Source organism: Myripristis murdjan, chromosome 5, assembly GCF_902150065.1.
Source record: "Myripristis murdjan chromosome 5, fMyrMur1.1, whole genome shotgun sequence".
Taxonomy (NCBI): domain Eukaryota; kingdom Metazoa; phylum Chordata; class Actinopteri; order Holocentriformes; family Holocentridae; genus Myripristis; species Myripristis murdjan.
In genome coordinates this window covers 8,848,502-8,869,307 of record NC_043984.1, presented here as the reverse complement: position 1 = coordinate 8,869,307, position 20,806 = coordinate 8,848,502, and the positions used below count along the sequence as shown (strand labels likewise).

The window sequence follows — 20,806 nt, the reverse complement described above, 5'->3', positions numbered from 1 at the left end:
CTTTCTATCCTATTCATCATCTATCCATCAGATCTTTCTACCTCTCTAACTTCTCTCCCATCCGTCCTGTCCATCTATCCCTCCCTCGCCCATCGTCCCACCCTTCTCTCTCCCTCCCTCACTCATCTTCCCATCCTTCTCCCTCTCTCCCTCCTCTGCCTCTTATCTCTTGCCACCATTTCAAAGTCTGTCGCTGACAGCTGTATCTGCTCCAGTCGGAGTCACTGAGGGATTTTTACCAGTCAAAAGGTAATCCATCTATCTCCATCTAACATCCTCTCTGTGGATGTATAACTCTGCTATAATGGCTTCACACTAAAAGAGACTGACAGCTCCATACAGCTCTCAGAGTGATGTTTCAATGGGTGCTGCGATTCAAAATCATCCTCACTTATCCTAAAAGGAAAGTCCTGTTGTTCGTATAAGTTGGCTTTTTTTCTGAGATTTTCTTTAAAGATGGCTGCATGAACAATGTTTTTTTAAAGTGTGTCAGATTTAGTCTAAAGGTTACAAGGCAGACTGCGACAAAACTTCTATCAATTAAAAGCTGTGCTGATATTTATTCTTGTTTTCTGCCGTCATCTTTCCTGTTATCATTTTGCTTCATCATGTTTTACTTTCTTTGACAGAATTTCACACTCACCTGCTCTTGCTCTGGTACAGACATGATCCCTATGAGCACAACCAGAAGCACAACAAGCTAGTTTTCTTCTTTTGGTAGCAATTGCAGCAGTTCACTACCACCCACCTCCAACAACCGCTTGCAAGAGAAAAACATGTTTGTCACAAATAGTTCTTTGGGTTGGTTTGTCCTTCGTGAGCCACTGTAGAAACATTTCAAGCAAGATGACATCGCACATAAAACTGAGACCCATGCTTATGCATATTGAAAAACCTACTCTAAGTTTCTGAAAAGACCACAGTTCCTCAGTTCTGTTTTGATATACTAATGAAAAGGATGTCTATGAATATTATAAGCCATTTCTGTCTCAGACTCAGTTAAAATCCTACACACCATTCTTTTAAGCAAATCCATACTTCACATCCGTAAAGTAAGAATATTCCTAACAAGAGTGTGCCAGATAGGCAAGGTTGGCACTCTTTAAGTGCCGATATCAGCAGGGGCATACAATGCTTCTCCTGCTTGGATACAATGGCAAGAGCTTTGGAGATGTCACAGAAGAAACACCAGGACATGACTAACAACTGTCATTTACCACTCCCACTTAGGTAAATGACAGGTGCCAAATCAAGTGCAGCTAATGAGCTCTCAAATCTTGGTGCATGATGAAGACAGCACTCAAGAATAATACTAAATGAGAAAATTCCCATTTTTAGCTAAATGTATCATATTTTGTGTCTGTCATTGGGCCAAATATGTGCACTTATGTAAGGATTAAGCTTACAGTGCGTGTTCATCCATTACATAGAATATATAACATACACTGTAACGTAAAAGTAAAGTTAAAATAGTTTTTCCCAGGAGTGATGGGAGTAATGCAATCAAAGTAATGTGTACTCTTCAGTCACGACCTCATCACTGCTAGCATTGAGTAGGGTTTCTGCTGGTGACACAGTGCTAAATTACATCCTCTCTCTCTCTTTCTCCCTTTGTCACTCCGTCAGCCCTCAAAGCATTCACAAAATCCTCTCTCTCTGTTAACACTCGCAAAGGTCTAGTCATTTTCCCAGCCGTTGTCTGTCACTCTGTCAATCTCTCATTAATACTCTTCCCACTTGTCGTTTGTCCAGCCCTCCCTCGCTACTTCCGTACTTCCCGCTCGCCCACAGCTCATAAATGCAATCAAGCCAGCCCCGACAAGGGCCCTTGAATCACCGCCGGCAACCAAAAAAAGCGGACAGCCTATTTAACCTCTGTACCTATCGACAGCCTCTCCACACACACATAGACACAGGCACGCACACACACATGCACCATTAATGCTACGTGACAAGCTATAATTCAGAAGTCTATTACTGATGGCAGCATGAAACAAGGCGTGATGGCGTGAGTGTGTGTATGTGGATGTCTGTGTGTGTGTGTGTGTGTGTGTGTGTGTGTGTGCGTATGAGAGAGAGAGGCAGTGTCTGTATAGATGTGTGTGCGGTAAATATATGTGTCACATCTGAACAGCAGGGCACTGTGTGATTGGTACTGATTTGTTTTCAGCCTCTCGAAGGGAAAATAAGAGACAGCAGTGACACACACACAGATGAAAAACACACACTCACACACAGTCACATGTGAGAAAAATGTCACAATACGACTTGAGACGTTCGCCACAGTTCAAACAACATACTTTACTGTCAAACTGTCAAATCTCAAAAAATAACATCGACGGAAACTGAGAGGCAAATTTGGGACAAAGATGCCTCAGGAGGAATAAATGTCTGGGAGAAATGGGGAGAGAAAGAGGGACGTAAGAGGGAAGTGTGTGTATGTTTGTGTGTGTGTGTGTGTGTGTGTGTGTGAGAGAGAGAGAGAGAGAGAGAGAGAGAGAGAGAGAGAGAGTAGGAGAAAACAAGTAAGAAAGAAAGAGAAGTCAGGCAGAGCCGTAAAGCTTTCAGCAATACAGTTTTGGTCTTGGACTGCCAGTCACAGCAAACATCAGTGCAGCAAAATGACAAGGTACAAACGCACACACGTGCACATGCGCTTGCACACACGCACACACACACACACACACACACCGCTGGCATTGTTAGCTGAGCTCTGGCTAGTTCTTTTTAAAATCATCCAAAAAAAAAAAAAAAAAACAACAACAACTAGAGAAGTGAAAAAAAATCCACCATTGTACATTTCATTTTGCTGTCAAACTTTCGCAAAAGCTGCAAAACGCTGAAGGAGAGAGGAGATTTTTTGGTGACAGTTTGGGGGGGTGGGGGGTGACAACAAAACAAAAAAGTGAAAAGTAAAACCTCCTCAAAATAAAGATTTAGTAAATATAGCTTGCTCAAGAGAAATATATTCACATGCAGAAAAACACACAGGGTTTGGGTAAAGACATACGCTGTAGAATGTATTTCCACGCAACAGGTTTCTCCACATACTGCACCATATTGTTTAGTGTAAGGTGTCAAGAAGGCAATATTGTGGCACGGGATACCAGTAGGACTAGCAAACAAACCGTGTGTCATCGGGCTTCTCTTTGATACTATATTTCCATCTCACTTGGCAAAATCTGATCAGTTTTACACCCATGACCCTTCCATATTTTGTATGGCTGTGTAAATGCATGTAAATATGCATATGAATATTCCCAGACACTTTTCTTTCTGAATGCTGCTTCACACAGCTTTGTAATTGCTTGCAATTTCGCTTACATCTGGACACATTTCTGGACATATGTTGCTTACCATCTGTAAATTCCATGAGGTGAAAAGCTGACACTGCACATTTGCACATCTGCACATAAATTTTCGGGAGACCAGGTATGGTTGTCACTTTTTTTGCTGGTGCATGTATTTCTCATTGTCATCACATCATAAAAGCGTTGTTTTAACACTGATTGAGAGGTTCAAGTAAAAATGCATAAAAATCAGTGCCACTGTTTATTCTCATAGCTTAATTCACTATTACATGACTAACTAGAGGCAATGGCATTCAGTACAGTGCACACCTACAGGAATGTTGTGCAATTCGCAAAATATGCCATTTCCATATCACAGAGTTGACCAAATTCTCAATTCTTATGTTTCATGCTTTTAACTGAAGGTAATGTTTGCTTTTGTTTAATGAATTCAAACATTAAACAGATTTAAATAATATTTCTGTTGCCGAAGTTGTTGTGATAAGGTTAATCAGCTCTTTCTTGCCCCATGACCAAGCTTTCCACAAAATTTCATTGTGACAACTACAACCATTGCAGGATTGGTTGGCTCTATATTTTACTATGTGCTTTTCACTACTAACTTTTAAAAGTAAAAAAAAAAAAAAAACATTATTTTTTTGAGCTAGAGACACCAAATCTGTTTCAATGTTTTTTACTTTTCCCCTGCTTTTATTGTCAGTCTTCACCTGACACACGGCCCTAAGCATAATTTCTGGTGGCCTGTTGCCCCTGTTTGTTTTTCTATTCAGATTTTGTGGCATTCCTTTATCAGCAGCGAACTAAAAATAACACTATTACAACTTTGTGTTGTCACGTAACACCCTGCACCACCCAAAATGTGACAATGTGCCCCAACCAGACATTTGTGAAAACATTTGTACTAGCTAGTGTGCAATTTAGCATTAGAGCAAGTATTTAGCATCACAATGCAGCCAAGCCCTGTGATGGACTGGTGACCTGTTTCCCTGCCCTCAACCCAACCAGCGCTGGGATAGGCTCCAGTACCCGCCGTTACTCCTGGAAAATGAGTGAATGAATTGGCAAAATTTTTGACTCAAGAATTATTTTTGCATAATAAAGAAAAAGATGTAAAATAATTTGTTTTGGGCGTTTAAAAAAGACTAAATTTGCTCTAAATTTGTGTTCCTTGAACTTCTAAGTCTAAGTTGGGCTCGCAGATCAAGAAGGTGCACATTTCTGTGGTGTAAGTTAGTCAACCCATGTGACAGCCATTCATGGTCTCAGCTATGTTTATTACCTCCTGCTAAACTTGATTATATTTAACAGTGCACACTTTCACATCCCCTGTATACTGTATAACTGTAAACAAAGGCCCTCTTTATCTTAGATATACTGTATGTTCTTTTGTAATTACTTTTAAGATTTTCTTCAATGCTCTTTACACATTCTGCTCTTATCTATATCCTTGTTTCTGCTGCTGCACTGGCCCAATTTCCCAACGGGGATCATTAAATCTTCATCTACTCTCTTATCAAATGCATAGCAAGGCAGTACAGAGATTGTCTGTCAGTTCAAACCACAAATGAACAAGTGTTTTTGTCGTTACCTAAGCTGAAAAGCAGAGATGTGCAACTGCCATCCAGTTGCTGTCTATGGAGACGTTCTTTGTGGAGTTCTTTTGATTGTAAACACTGACACGTTCCAAGAAACATTCTAACAATATCAGCCATCTGTACATATGATGAACCAGAGGAAAGATGAGAAGAGAGTTTGGGCGGAGAAGAGAAGAGAAGAGAAGAGAAGAGAAGAGAAAAAGATGTCAAAGTGGGGGAAAAGTAACAAATGCACAGCTCCAAACAGACACTATACTGACACTCAAAACTTAAAAATAAACAAACACACATTCTGAAAAGTGTGACTATGTGTATTCTCACATATTTACATTTAAGAGAACAATAAAGACTACTGTACATATAACACATACTGTAGATGCACATGCACGCAAATACGCTTATTCAGAGCCAGTCTATTCAGTCTATTCTGTTCAGTTGAGTTTTGCGGTGACAGAGAAGAAAACAGAGGTATTATTAAGGCAACACACACACACACACACACACACACACACACACACACACACACAGTGTAGGATGTATGGAGGTGACAAGAGAGGGTGACCCGACACCCTTAAAGAAGAAATAAGAGCGAAAGATCTCTGTTCTTCTTTCATTACTCCTCCTCTGCAAGAGGATTAAGTCTCAGTCCATTCCCACCTGAGCCCATCTCTCTCTTTTTCTTTTTTTAGTCCATGTCTGTTAGTTCAACTCAAATTCATTTTTTTAGATAGATAGCTATACTTTATTGATCCCAAACTGGTTGGGAATTTCCCAGTTTGGGATCAATAATGTATACCTATCTATCTTAAAAAAAAAAAAAAAAAAAAAAAAAATTCTAAGAAATTGTACTGGAATGACTTCCAAACACTAAAGGCAGACTGAGTAGGATTTTCCTAAAAATAAGACAATGTATAGACTCAGACAAAAATCTTTTTTTGCAGAGACCCTGCCCTCTGCCTGGATTTTCTTGTTTCGCTGAACTTGGGACTCCTCTGGGTGTCAGCCTTTGGGCAGCAGCTGTGTAGCTCCCAGCCAATAACAGCACATAGTGCCAGATAGATAGCACCACACCCAATAAGAAGCCATGAATTCATGGTCTGCAAATAAAGGAAATATAGCGAGGCAAAATGTCAAGCGGACAACGCTCATTCCACAACGAGAGTGAATCTGGGTTTGGCTTTGACCTGCTGACAAGCTCTGCAGGAGAGGGTGACGCGGTGCTGGCCTGTTGTCTACTGGACTGGCGGGTGCCGGCCAGTGGTTAGCTTAGCCAGGAAGGAGGGGCCAGCTTTGTTTGTTTACAAACCACAACACAAATCCCTACTCATTCTGCCTTCAAGTTTCAGAGGTAGTTTACAATGCAGCAATCATAACAGATTTTGTATTTGTCAAAATAATAGAGGGCTTTCCTTGTGGCAGCCATATTGAAGCTCTTCAGCTCTTGGACAACAAATGAGAGCAGACCTTTTTCACAGAAGCCATATTGACTTGGAATAACAGGGTGTGTTTACCCTGTTATTCTGGTACTAATGACATTAATAGTGCTAAGGTTCTGGTCAATTTAAATGTAGCAGAGTCTTTCCAGTGCTGCTGTAGATGTTGGATGTTGACATGAACACCGTTTACCAGTCAGAAGTTGGCACTTGAGGCAAATAATGTGATGTGAACGTGGTGTTTGACTACAATGGGATGGAGTGTTAATTAATGTCATTAGTAACACCTGTGTTTACCCAGACACTCATATCAAAATGGCTGCTGTGAAAACAGGTGTATCGCTAGAACAGCATTTCTACGCATACAACTTGGTGGTTCCTGCCAACAATTAATTTATGCTATATTTTTAACCAGTTATCTTGCCCCAATTTAGCTCAGCTCTGTGTTAAAATCAGCTAACGTCAACCTTCACTGCCTCTTTTAAACACATCTGGCTAGCTGACATGACACAAATAGTAGTGGCTAACTGTAATATAAACTTAAAATTAGTAGTTTTGCTAAACGTTTTTGCTACTTAGCTGGGGCAGCAATGGGGCTAAAGATGCTAATACTAACAACAAAACAATTTGGAAAGAACTTTATCAGATTTTTATTTTTACTTATAACAATTAGGGTACTTACTACAGTCACAACAAACCTTTTTTTAATCACTCCATTATAGGGTACACTTAGCTAATGATTCCTCCTGGCCAATTTTCCAGTGGCAAACACCTGTAAACATTCCACAATAGATAAATATAAGAAACAGTAGTTAATTGGTTGAGTGAAATTGTTTGCCAGGTTCTCTTTTTTTTGTATTTCTTTGTATCAGACTGCGAATCCGTCCTTTTGTGGTTTCTCTTTCAGTGTAGGTGTCACTCTCTGGCTCACTTTTTGTCTCTTACTATTTGCATGGGTCTGTGAAGTGCTTCTTTGTATCCTATTTCAAGTACATCTCTGTCCTTTTCTTCATCTCTGTCTCGCACTCGAGACATCAGTCGATCTCTCACTCTTCTGTGGACTATTTTGCCAAATTGTTCAATTTTTCTGTACCTCTTCTCTTCCTCCATTGTTCTGTGTTTCCCTGAATTAGCTGTCGCTGTGGATGCCATTTGGCTTTTGTTGACCTTTCATTTTCCCTGTCACTCTCATTTTGACTGTTTTCCTCTTTCTTCACAAATGATGTTTTAACGAGCCCCATGTCTTTGTCTTTGTCTCAGTCACAGCTTGCATTTCTTCTCTCTAAACTAAATCTATATGTCTCTATTTTGACTGGCTTTCAGTCTCATTATTTGGACATTGTATTAAATGCCATTTGCAATCAGTACGGTTGCTCAGCCACTCCCAGCTATGCCTACACACACATATACACTTGCAGCTTATGTGGCATACACAATCATGTGCGCACACATACGCACAAACTCAAGCACATAGTTTTCTTTGATTAGGCTTTCATATGCTGATGATGCTGAAATACACAGATGGTGATTTTTTTTCTGTTTTTTCATTTATTAATACACCTCTCCTCTCTCTCTCTCTTCTCTCTTTCTCTCTCTCCCTCTCCCTCTCTCTGATCATTTTTCACATTTCAGATTGTGGCAGTGTTGATGAAAACATCAGCTGGCTTTGATGTTTGCTGCTTGTGTGAGTTTGTCTCGCTCAGCCTGGGGTTTGAAGGTAATAGGAGGTGTGAAGTGTGTGTGTGTGTGTGTGTGTGCATACAGTAAGGCAGAGGAGGTTAAAGAAAAGTCTTTCTTTTCTTCTGGCGATTTGCAGGTTTGCAGAAGTTTGACAGCAAAATCTACTGCACTGGCACTTTTGTTCAATCTCATGTTTATGGTGACTGAAGAGTAAGCTAGCCAGAGGTCACCTAATAATGCCGTGTGTGTGTGTGTGTGTGTGTGTGTGTGTGTGTGTGTGTGTGTGTGTGTGTGTGTGTGTGTGTGTCATTCAGGCTTAACGTGTCATTCAGGTTTGAATAAAGGTATATTATCCTTACAAGTAATCCAAGATATGTAACCCATACATTACAAAAATATACATATACAAAATATTCCAAAAAAAAATCTAAACTGTTTAATATTTTGATTATGTAAAACACTGTTACAGGTTGACACTAGAAAGATACACTAGATGTGCACTTTCTAACTTTTATTGTTGGTTTTACAATGTCAGTTTACACTGTAATGTGCAAAATAGTTTTATTTGTGTGAATACATACTTCTGCGATAGGGATTTGAGTATCTTTCCTCTTCCAATTCATAAGGTGTCAGAAATATAGACTACTGAATTACTATTTCTGTATGAAGATAAGAGCAAGACAGAAAAAAACACTTAGGCTCATTCAATCTTGTTATATCATAACCTGTCAAGTTTGTGGATTATATAATAACCATATAGATACAGAGATGATGACAGGGGTACAGCTTAACAGAGCGCTCATGTCTATCCAATCTTGTCAGATCTATAACCTGCCAACAAAATGGACTGTATGACAGCATATCTTTATGGAGGTGAAGGGATAGATAGAAAGAGAGAGCGCCCATTTCAATCCAATCATACCATATCTACAAGTTGTCAATTGTGGGCTACATTATACGATAACCATATCAACCACATCAATATTACGGAGTTGAGAAGAGAAAGAAGATTACACACAACCATGTTGAAATGCAGGCAATGAGACAAAACAGAATTTTTCGCTGCCAGTAAACACCATGCTGGAACCATTCAGGGTCTTCTTAAAATTAAAAGGGCTTTAGCAAACTTCAGCTGGATCTTCAGCTGGCAATCATTAGGGAACTGAAGAAAGGCTCCTTCAGGAACCCCTTTGTAAAGGTTTGCTGAATCTTGACGGTACTTTCACAAACTTTTAGCACGTGGTACTTGGTCAGAAAACCCTTTTGAGATGTTTTATGGAGTGCAACAAACTAGGGCCTAGGGCCATCTGTGGATGAAGACTGGCTGTAATCTGTGCATCTTCTGCTCTTTTTAGTTCTCTTCAACGGCTTTCCAACTAATTGAACATGCTGAATTGGCGACAGAGACATCAGAGACAGAGAGCTCTCTGATTGGCTGTTCTTCCATAGGGATCCAGGGCAGGAGAAGAGAAGAAGTTCAGGTGTACTGATACTGTTTTAACCATCCAGCAAGATAGCTAACCAGAGACAGCTAGTTGTGGTAAACATACCCTTTTCCACAAGCAAAAGACCTTTGGTTAAATGGAGGTGAAAGATTAGGTGAAAGTTTCTCCATGAAACAAGCCTGGTATATGTCTAAACTAAGTAGATAGCATGACTTAGGGCTGACCAGAGGCCATATAATTTCACCACTTGAACTAAGTATTGGAAGCTTTGAGAATATAGATCCTGGCTTTGTTTTGTTAACAGGTTCTTCGTTTTGTATTTTATTATCTTAAAAAACAATGTGCTCATTTTTCAAAAGTGCCTGAGACCAGGCTGGCCAGTGCAGTACTATCACAACAGAAGGTCATGTGTTCAGCACAGTACTGATACCTTATCACAGCATAGCATAGTAGGGCCAGAATAGGTACAGCACAGAACTTGCATGATGGAAAAACACAGAGAGAAAGAGACTGACAGACGATTTGTTCCTGTCTAGTCTTGTCAGATCTATAGCTGTCAAGGCAGCGTAGAGTCAATAAGTTTTCTATGATGAGCTGGGCTTATAGGCCCTGATGACTATTGCCCTTGACAACCATCGCCCCCAACAATTGATGAGACAGATCACTGACATGAGACAGACAGACATAGAGGGAGAGAGAGAGAGAGAGAGAGTGACTGACAAAGCATTTATGTCCATTCAGTCGTATTAGATCTCCAGAAGTAGATCTTGGTCTGGTGAGTGGAGGCTGTGTCTGACAGATCCAGCACTCCACTGCTTTTGACATGTTAGAGAAAGAGAGTGAGAAATGATGTATGAGAGCAATAATTGACATGACTGTCTGACAGATAATATATGATAGAGAGAGAGAAAAGCTTATAGGATCACTGGGCTGAGAATGAGAGAGAGATGATGAGATGACAGAGGAGAGGGAGACATAAATAGATAGAAAATGTCTGAACTGTCCTTACTGGCGTTTGAGTGATTTGCATAACCATACATTCTCAATTTTAGAGCCCTTTCCCTTTATAGACATCGGTGGGTCTGTGCTATTATAGTATGCGTTTTCAAGGCAAAAGCTAACTGTCTGAGAGTGTGGTCTGAATGGATAAACAGTAGTTTGTTGGGTTGTGAAAACTGTCATTTTGTAAATTGCTTTGGCAATATTGTCTCTGATAAACAGTCATGCCACTAAAATGACTGAACTGAGAGAGAAGAGGGGGAGGTAGGAAGAGGGACAGCAGATGTATGAGAGTGAGTGCGAGAGAGCAAGAGAAAAGTGTGTGTGTGTGTGTGTGTGTGTGTGTGTGTGTGTGTGTGTGTTTGTGTGTGTGTGCACGTGCGCATGCGTGTATGTGTGCATGTGCGTGAGCATGACAGAAAGTAAGAGAGTGGGCGAGAGAGAAGGAAAGGGCAGACGTGTGTGAGAGAATAAGACTGACAGAATGCGTGATTGCCATTTGGTATTTGACAGGAGGAGAGAAAGAGCCTGCTGGGGCCACGTCACTATCTCTCTACTACTATCTATTTACTGCAACTATGATGGAAAAAAGAGAGAAGACTGGTGTGGTCATCTTTTATCCTAATACTTTGAAAATAGTGCTTGTAAATGCCATATTGAAGGGGAAATGAGTAAGGTCTTCACAGCCCCATAGCACAAAATGTTCAAAATATATCTGCCGAGAGCTGACAAGGTTGGTGATCAGCACCAATGATTCAGTGATTACTTGGCCAGGTACAGCCTGCCACAGCCAATCTCTGATTTCATTTTCACTTCATGAAATAGAATGTGGGCTGCTGGGTTCAAACCATTCTATAAAGGGGCAGCAGCAACAGGCGATTACATAAAAACACAGCAAACGATTGGAGCAACCACCTGTCAATCATTAGGTAACTGTCCAATCAGACAAACGAACCACAGTCATAGTATGAGGGCATCAAAGCTACTGAAGCAGCAGCAACTACAGTGGGAAAAGTAAGCAAGCATATTGGTTAACATATTGCTAGCTTGCTAACATGTTGCTACATGGCTCTTTCCATTTTTGAAGGGAAAATCCACTGCTGATTTTCTGTTTTTTTTTTTTTTTTTTTTTTTTTCCTGTTTTCAAATTCAGCACACAGAAGCTTCTCACTGTCATCAACACTTAAGAACTACAGACTGGCCATTTAAGCCAGTCTGTAGTTCCTCAAGGGATGCTGATTGGTCCTGGAGTTTTGTGGCTTTCATGTAATGCTCTGGCTGGTGCATGGACAGATGGTTTTACATTGGATATACTGGAAATACTGGATACTTAATAGTTATTAAATTACCATACCAGTAGCCGCACTGTTGTAATTTGTTGATTTGAGATTAGGAAGAGTGAAAGATTCCATCCTCCACAGAAAATAGTCCCCAGCGAAACATTTGCTTTACACAAAGAGTTATCTGTTCTGTGGTTTATGAATGTTAGCCACAGAAGCAGATTATATGGTGGGTGTTTCAACCGAAAAAATCATGTCTGAAAATTGAGGGATTATATGCTGTCAAATCTTAAGTACCCGTGTAGGATTTATAAAATGGTTTGTTGCAATGTAAAATGTCGGGTTGTATAAAATAGGCCAAACATTCAAAATCACTGGTATGGTCCTTAAAGTATTTTTTGACAAATTCATCACATGAATCACATGGTCAAATTAAAAAAATATTAACATTCGACCCATGCTTCAAAATCCTTTTATCAATCAGACCATAAATTATCAGTCAATATGGCAGTAGACAGAGCAGCAGGTAGAAACACAGACAGATAGGTGTCACATCCTACCGGTAGGCAGAGCAGGGTCCATGGTGGGCTTCTCCCATGTATTGACTTGCTCCCAGGTAAATCCATTGGTTCCAAGAGAAACACTGTATCCACAGCTGTTATACGACTCCTCAAAAGAACAGCCACCTGAGCAGAGAGAGAGAGAGAGAGAAAATCTGTCATTATTTTTTCTCAGGGACACTTCAGCAGCTTTCAACAAGGAGAACTTATAGGTATAGGCTAAATCAAAGCAGCAGACCATCCTGTCATCACAGGAAAGAAGAAGAGAGAGACACAGAGGTGAGAATTCAGAGACTACCACTGAACTATGCCAGTAATAATCTCTGAATTGAATTGATATGACAGAGAGAAAGAGAGAGAAAGAAATGAAAGAAAGACCTGTCCAATATTCAACTCACAAATGTGCACCCCAACAACAGCAGAACAGAAAATTATATACATGTACAGTGGTGTGAAAAAGTGTTTGCCCCCTCCCTGATTTCTTATTTTTTTGCATGTTTGTCACACTTAAATGTTTCAGATTGTCAAACAAATTTAAATATAAGACAAATAACACAAGTAAACACAAAATGCAGTTTTTAAATGAAGGTTTTTATTATTAAGGCGGAAAAAAATCCACACCTACATGGCCCTGTGTGAAAAAGTGTTTGCCCCCTAAACCTAATAAGTGGTTGGGCCACCCTTAGCAGCAAAAACTGCAATCAGGCGTTTGCAATAACTTGTAATGAGTCTCTTAGAGTGCTTTGCAGGAATTTTGGCCCACTCATCTTTGCAGAGTTGTTGTAATTCAGCTACATTGTAGGGTTTTCAAGAATGAACCGCCTTTTGAAGGTCATGCCACAGCATCTCGATAGGATTCAGGTCAGGACTTGGACTAGGCCACTCCAAAGTCTTCATTTTATTTTTCTTCAGCCATTCAGAGGTGGACTTGCTGGTGTGTTTTGGATCATTGTCCTGCTGCAGAACCCAAGTGCGCTTGAGTTTGAGGTCATGAACTGATGGCTGGACATTGTCCTTCAGGATTTTCTGGTAGAGAGCAGAATTCATGGTTCCATCAATTATGGCAAGTCGTCCAGGTCCTGAAGCAGCAAAGCAGCCCCAGACCATCACACTACCACCACCATGTTTGACTGTTGGTATGATGTTCTTTTCATGAAATGCTGTGTTAGTTTTATGCCACATGTAACAGGATGCACACCTTCCAAAAAGTTCAACTTTTGTCTTGTCAGTCCACAGAATATTTTCCCAAAAGTCTTGGGGATCATCAAGATGTTTTTTGGCAAATGTGAGACGAGCTTTTGTGTTCTTTTTGGTCAGCAGTGGTTTTCGCCTTGGAACTCTCCCATGGATGCCATTTTTGCCCAGTCTCGTTCTTATTGTTGAATCATGGACACTGACCTTCACTGAGGCAAGTGAGGCCTGCAGTTCTTTAGATGTTGTTCTGGCTTCTTTTGTGACCTCCTGGATGAGTCGTAGCTGCACTCTTGGGGTAATTTTGGTCAGCTGGCCACTCCTGGGAAGGTTCACCACTGTTCCATGTTTTCGCCATTTGTGAATAATGGCTCTCACTGTGGTTCACTGGAGTCCCAAAGCTTTAGAAATGGCTTTGTAACCTTTTCCAGACTGATAGATCTCAATAACTTTCTTTCCCATTTGTTCCTGAATTTCTTTGGATCTCAGCATGATGTCTAGCTTTTGAGGATCTTTTGGTCTACTTCACTTTGTCAGAGAGGTCCTATTTAAGTGATTTCTTGATTGAGAACAGGTATGGCAGTAATCAGGCCCAGTTGTGGCTAGAGAAATTGAACTCAGCTGTGATAAACCACAGTGAAGTTATGTTTTAAGAGGAGAGGCAAACACTTTTTCACACAGGGCCATGTAGGTTTGGATTTTTTCCCCCTTTAATAATAAAAACCTTCATTTAAAAACTGCAGTTTGTGTTTACTTGTGTTATCTTTGTCTTATATTTAAATTTGTTTGATGATCTGAAACATTTAAGTGTGACAAACATGCAAAAAAATAAGAAATCAGGGAGGGGGCAAACACTTTTTCACACCACTGTATATATTATATAACTATATATTATGTATTACAATTATAAACATTATATACATTTACACTGAGTAAATGTAGCAGTCAGACCCTCTTTTGCCAATGTGCATGCTGCAGTTGGCAGCCGCCACAGTCTCAGAAATGTGACAATATTGTGTCTTACACAGAAAATTACATGCTTTCAAGCTTTGGAAAGAAACAGAGAAAGAAAGATGAAGTCATGAAAAGAAAAAGAGCACTCTAATGTGGAGAAAGAAAGAAAGAAAGAAAGAGACAAGGACAAGGCAGAAATTAAATGCCTTCAGTTAGAATTCATAAGTTAGTATTTTCTTAAGTATTAAGTGCTTTTTGGTCTGATTAAATGTTTTCTTGAGTCTTAACGTCAGTGTGTGTTTAAGACGGAGAGAAGAAAAGAGGAGTGTTTGTTGGAGAGGCACTGGGTTTTGAATGGTTCGAATAAACATGTTCTCAATTTTACAACTGTTTTCTGATATTGTAGATACTGGTGATTATGTACTGTACTGCACCACAGTTCATGTTTCCAACCCAAATAATCATCTCAGTGTGGCTTGATTATATTAATTGTTGGTTTTGGAAATTGGCTTCCTGTAAACTGCCATGCCATTGAAGTCACTGAATTTAATTGTGTTAAAGACTGAGAGAAAGTATATGCAAGACAGAAACTGACAGTGTTAAACAGAGAGAGGGAGAAAGAGCCTGTCTCTCTACGTGAGAGAGAGGGAGGGAGAGATAAAGAGCAGCCTGTATGTGTCAACATGATTAAGTCACAGAGTCACATCGTTATTTCATGGCCCAACTAAGACAGATTTTCCACCGCATTAGGCTTCTCTGCTAGCCCAGAGCAGCACACACTCACACACACACTCACACACACACACACACACACAGGCACACACCCTTCCCTAATTAGACATATGCTTTGAAACACAACCGTTTTAATTTGTTTTGAAGCAATGCAAAAGGGGGAACGTCACTGCTTTTTTTGTGTGTGAAATCACTTACTTCTTTTTTTGTGTGGTATTTTTCATCTGCCTCTTTTGCTGCTGTCGGTTCCAGCGAGTGCGTTTGTCAGTTTTAACCTCATCAAAAAGAAAACCTTCTTGTCATTTCAGCTAAGATTCCAACATGCTTGTAGGCTAGAGTGAAACCAAAGCCTGGGGACTTGACTACACTTTGTTGCAGTATAATTGCCTATGAATTCTGAAAATTACAAGGAGAGGAGAGGAGAGGGTACAGGGAGAGAAGAGAGGAGAGAAGAAGGAATGGGACTTACTTATAACTGAAACATATACTTTATGTCAATGTAAAGCTTTACACTGTTTCACTGCTTCATGGTGACTTTATTCATATGGCGTCCATGTTTGATTTCCATCACTCTTACATTTGGAAACCTCACCAGAAGGACGCTAAAGCTAATGTAAACACAGGCAAGCACAACCAGTCACTAGACAATATATATGTGCACAGCCAAACTGTTCATCTCCATCTTGGAGAGATGAGCAGCGCTGGACCAAGTCCAACTAAAGAAGCTGGATTAAAGGGAATATTCAGGATCTTGATCCAGAACGTTAACTAACATTAGCCGTCAGCTGCTTCATATTATTAATCCTTTTTGTTCAATGGCCTGAATTTGTCTCTGTTCACATAAAATTAACTCCCTTAAAGGTAATGTGTAGAGACCAACATGGCTTCCATGTGAATAAAGCAAATAGTTCATGGCACTAACACTGCCGGGAGTCTGCTTTAAAGCAAAAAAAAAAAAAAAAGAACTTTGGTAGAGTATTGGGTTGTATAGTTACCTGGGTGTTCATTTAGTGCATAAATGAAGGCAAAAAATGTGGATTATGACAATACAAAAAGTCTCTTTTCTTGTTATTTTCCTATTTGAATTGGAAAGCAGATCTGGCAGGTAGCATCTGTGGGAAAGTTCTACGTAGTAACCTTGAAGAAATGATCTGATTTTGCTTTCAAAAATAATAGTAATTACACACACACACACACACACACACACACACACACACAAAACATGGGACTTGTTTTTATGTTGGCATAATCTGCTTTGTTGACATTCATTTATGCACTAAAAGTGTTGTTTTGGGAGCAGTTTTGCTCCATTACAGATGTGAATGGAGAGCCACGAATACAATGTTCTGGATTAGCAGCTCAGGTGAGCAAAGAGCTACTAATGAGAATATTTCATCCCCATGTGGCCCAGGGGACCACACACCCTAGCAACCTACCAAAGTTCAAATTTACTTCAAACATGTCCACAAAAAGGCATAATACACATAAGGGGAAAGGTGTCTTGTATTGCCATGAAGGAGATTATTTTGCGATAACTGCCTGGCTGTGGGCTACATTAAGCCATGATACATGGCTACTTATGAAAGAAAGAAATAACTTATAATAAAATGATATCCATGTTGCTGACTTTTTGGCTCACTGTTAGCTAACTTGACTGAGTACATGAGTGAACTCTGTGTGCAGTGATCAAAACCCCTTGAAGTGACAGACAATGGTTAGTTAGTTCTAGCACCTGTCATTGTTCAGAAGTCATGGAGGTTCCCATTGACCTCGGAATGAGAATAAATCCAATAACACGTTCTCGGTAGTCTTTCTTTTACGATGGAATAGATTTATATCAGTGTGCTCTTTTAATTTGATGAAGAGTACTAGCAGTGAGGATGACGAGCTGTAGCTCGCCTAGCTAACCTTAATGGCTAATGTTAGCTATGGTCACTGACTCTGGAGTCAGTTGCTGTCAGGGGACAGATCAGTGTTTTTCTGTCTTCTTGTGGACATCCATGTTGGTTCCAAGAGAACGTATTTAGCACGGAAGAGGCAACTTCCAACACAGAAGCCAGAACATCCAACAGTCACTGAAAATCTCCAAATCAGGCCAGAAAATGCCTGACCAATTAATTGAGTACTTCATATGGCTGTGTATGAATGTCAGTACATCAACTACAAAACAAGGCCAATGTAGATTCTGCACTTTATATTCATCCTTTAATGTCACATCCACATTGCACTGTTGATGAGTTCACAGTAATAAAAGTATACCAAGAAATGTAAAACACTGGAGTATATTGTATAGTTTTGATGATGCCTTGCAGTGCAAGACTTACATCAACTTGGAAATTTTCCTGAAAAAAATCCTCGTTTCTACCCCATGTTTGAAAAACAACCAGTGGGTGATAACCATGAAAAAAATATTTTCTAAAAGATATGAAAATGGCGGCTATAAATTAATCAATACTTGGATAATTTGCCTTTATCCCACTCTTGTTATTCAGTAGTGATCTCATTAGAAATCAAAGGAAATCACAGTGATCTCATTAGAAAGGAGTTATAAACAGAAGTTGGGGGGGGGCGCGGGGGGGGCGGGGGGGCATCAATATTCAATATGAGAGCTGTAATTTCAAGCTCAATATCTGGGGTTAAGAGGGAGACAGAGTAATTTACAGTGGCTGTTCTATGCATGTGTGTGTGTGTGTGTGTGTGTGTGTGTGTGTGTGTGTGCTTCCTGGCACACACACACATGCTAGGAAATGTATGTGTCAATACAAGTTTATATGTGCATAGCAGAAAGTGTGTGTGTGTGTGTGTGTGTGTGTGTGTGTGCGTGCGTGTGTGTGTGTGTGTGTGAGTGTGTATGAGAGAGAGAGAGAGAGAGAGAGAGAGAGGCTATGCCTGCTCCAGTTTTGAAAAACAGTGCAACACCTCCCCTCCCTGAGTCTTATTGACACACACACACATGCACATGGCTTGAAGCAATAGGAAGCAGACAATTAGCATAATGAAAACATAACACTATACTCTGATCTAGCTGTGGAATATGTGTGTGTGTGTGTGTGTGTGTGTGTGTGTGTGAGAGAGAGAGAGAGGGAGAGAGAGATTGTGTTGGAGACAGAAACAGTTTATGTATGTGCATGACTGAAAGAGTTGTGCTCTCTGTCAGGGCGTGGATGCATATATTCATGTTTTTGTGTGTGTGTGTGTGTGTGTGTGTGTGCGCGCGTGTGTGTGTGTTTGACACCAAAATAAGCAGAATCCCTTCATCTCAGCTAATTAACATTGCTGCAACTAATATGATCAATTATTGATAGGAGGCCCGGAGCACGCTAACAGATGCCTACACACACACACACACACACACACACACACACACACACACAGCCACCACATCTCAAAACATTTCACACATCACAGCTGTATCACCACTTCTCAGCGACCTTAGACGTGTATGTCAATATTTGTTTACCACATCAGCCCAGTTAAAAAGTGAACAGCCACCCACTCTGTCCGGTGTAATTATACCTTCATCATCATTTTACTCTGCTTTTTGTTCTATTGTTTTACACTATGTTGTCTTTTTTTGTCAGTAGCCATGGTTCCATCCAGCTGTCAAGCAAAATGTGCCCAAACTTCTGAAATGACGTAAACAAATTAGGTGTTTCATTCTGAAAGGTTGAATAAATGGGCTCTATTTTGAAAGCTTTTATTTCACCTTAACACAATTCATTATAAGTTTTACTTATAATTTAATGTGAATGTATTATGCAGGTATGCATTTTTTGATTAATTTTCTGAACAGGTTTCAAAGGATTAATTCTTGTGAGCCTAAGCTCTGTTACCTAAGACAACTTTTAAATCTAAAATTTTTATGTTGTGCATACTATAGCTTGTAATGAAATTTTGCACTCTTGTATTTTTTCTTTTGTGTATCTTTAATTTTATTGCACTGCTGTTATTCAGGAAAGCACTTTGAACTGCCACTGTGTATGAAATGTGTTAAATAAATAAAGCCTTGCCCTTACATTTAAAGACAAGAAATCTGTTGTCGATCAGGCATCACTCATGTGACGTTTAAATATATATTTTTTAATGGCCTCATATATAGTTTTGTCATCATTTTAAAGAAAAAAAATCTTACTAACTATCTTTACTAACTAACTTACTTACTTACTTACTTTATTTATTTATTTATTTATTTTTCTGGTATTTTATTTTTCTGATATATTTCTGGTTTCTTGCAATTTTTTGGACATTTGCATTTTTTTTTTTTTTTTTTAATTTTTGCCAGTTTTCCACTAATCTTTCGCTAATTTGCTCATGGCCTTTTCCCACGTTTCTGAAAGAAATCAAGGTCAACATGTTGGCCAGAAATCGGTCTAGGTACAGCCTTTTTTCTGGGGACTGTCCACACACAGGCCATGCTCATGTCACTGTTTTTCTTCTTTTTTTTTTTTGGATCAAACCTGTGGCAGTTACAGGTGGGCCACTCTAACCTCTCCCTCACACTCCAAAATCCCTCATTTACTGAACGACTGGATACTTCATAGTACTGATGATACTTCTACTTTTAGTTTTTCAATTAAAACAGTGCCTGTTTGGAATTAGCAAATTAGTAACAGAAAGAAATTAGAAGAGCTTTTCCTTGTTGTTGCACTGCTGTCAAGATGTAATTTGTTTTGCTGTCACAGAAGAACATTCTCACCGTACTCTAATAAGCAGAATGCCAATTACTTTGCACATAATGGAAGGTGCCACAGGGTCTCTCTCTCTCTGTGTGTGTGTGTGTGTGTGTGTGTGTTGGATGTTTGGATGGGTAGGTGACATGCAATGCAAATACAGCATCGGCTGCTAAAATCTAGCCCCGTTCACATACTAATATCTACTCCTATGATACAATATCATCCAACTGAGCTCTTAGAGATCTTCCAGGATCTATTTATTTATTTATTTTAGCCCTTTGAAACCTGAGCAAATTCACTTGAATTCCTCCAAAAAACATTAAAACCATTAAGAAATTAAATTACAAGAAAAAGACCTTAAAATTACTGCAAAATTAACCAAACTTTTGAAAACAAAAGGAAAAAAAATTAACATTAAACATTTAAGGAAATTACCAAAAAAACTACTGAAAATTAGAGAAACAATTAGTACAATTTTAAAGAAATTTACCACAAAATGAGCAAAAGAGTAAAGAGAAATTACAAGAAAAATGGATTTGCAATTGTCATAATTATACTTTTAAAATTAAATTACAAATTACAATAAAATTCCAAGAAAAAAAAAAAAAAAACACCAAAAATTTAAAAGAAAAAGAAAACACTGTTAATTCTGACAAGGATTTGAATATTAGTTTTAGTATTGCTCATCTTTTGAAATATTATTTTTTTGTTTGTTTGTTTTTTGTTAGTCAGATAGTTTGCAGCGCAGCTCCATGCTTCCTTCACATGGTTAGGATGTTAGAGTATCATCTAGAAAATGTCACCAACACGGTGTTTACTATGTCAGCTCAGGAAAATGGACGGTCTCTTCCTTGGTATTCTCCACAGAGGATGCTAAGAGTTTCTTCCTTTTCAAAGCACAAATTTTTCCCATGAATTCTTCCCACCATGAACAACATGTCATGGCTGTGGTT

General features: G+C 39.4%; 1 protein-coding gene across 29 annotated transcripts in view; it reads right to left on the bottom strand.

Annotated features, from left to right (window-relative positions):
* The window catches only part of ptprt (protein tyrosine phosphatase receptor type T), a 490,886-nt gene that overhangs the window by 359,823 nt on the left and 110,257 nt on the right, over nucleotides 1-20,806 (bottom strand). For all 29 annotated transcript variants that reach the window (XM_030051856.1, XM_030051857.1, XM_030051859.1 and 26 more), the window contains one exon: nucleotides 12,304-12,429. In XM_030051856.1, the coding sequence (XP_029907716.1) occupies nucleotides 12,304-12,325 (22 nt within the window). In that variant the 5' untranslated portion in view covers nucleotides 12,326-12,429. The remainder of the gene's footprint in view (nucleotides 1-12,303; nucleotides 12,430-20,806) is intronic.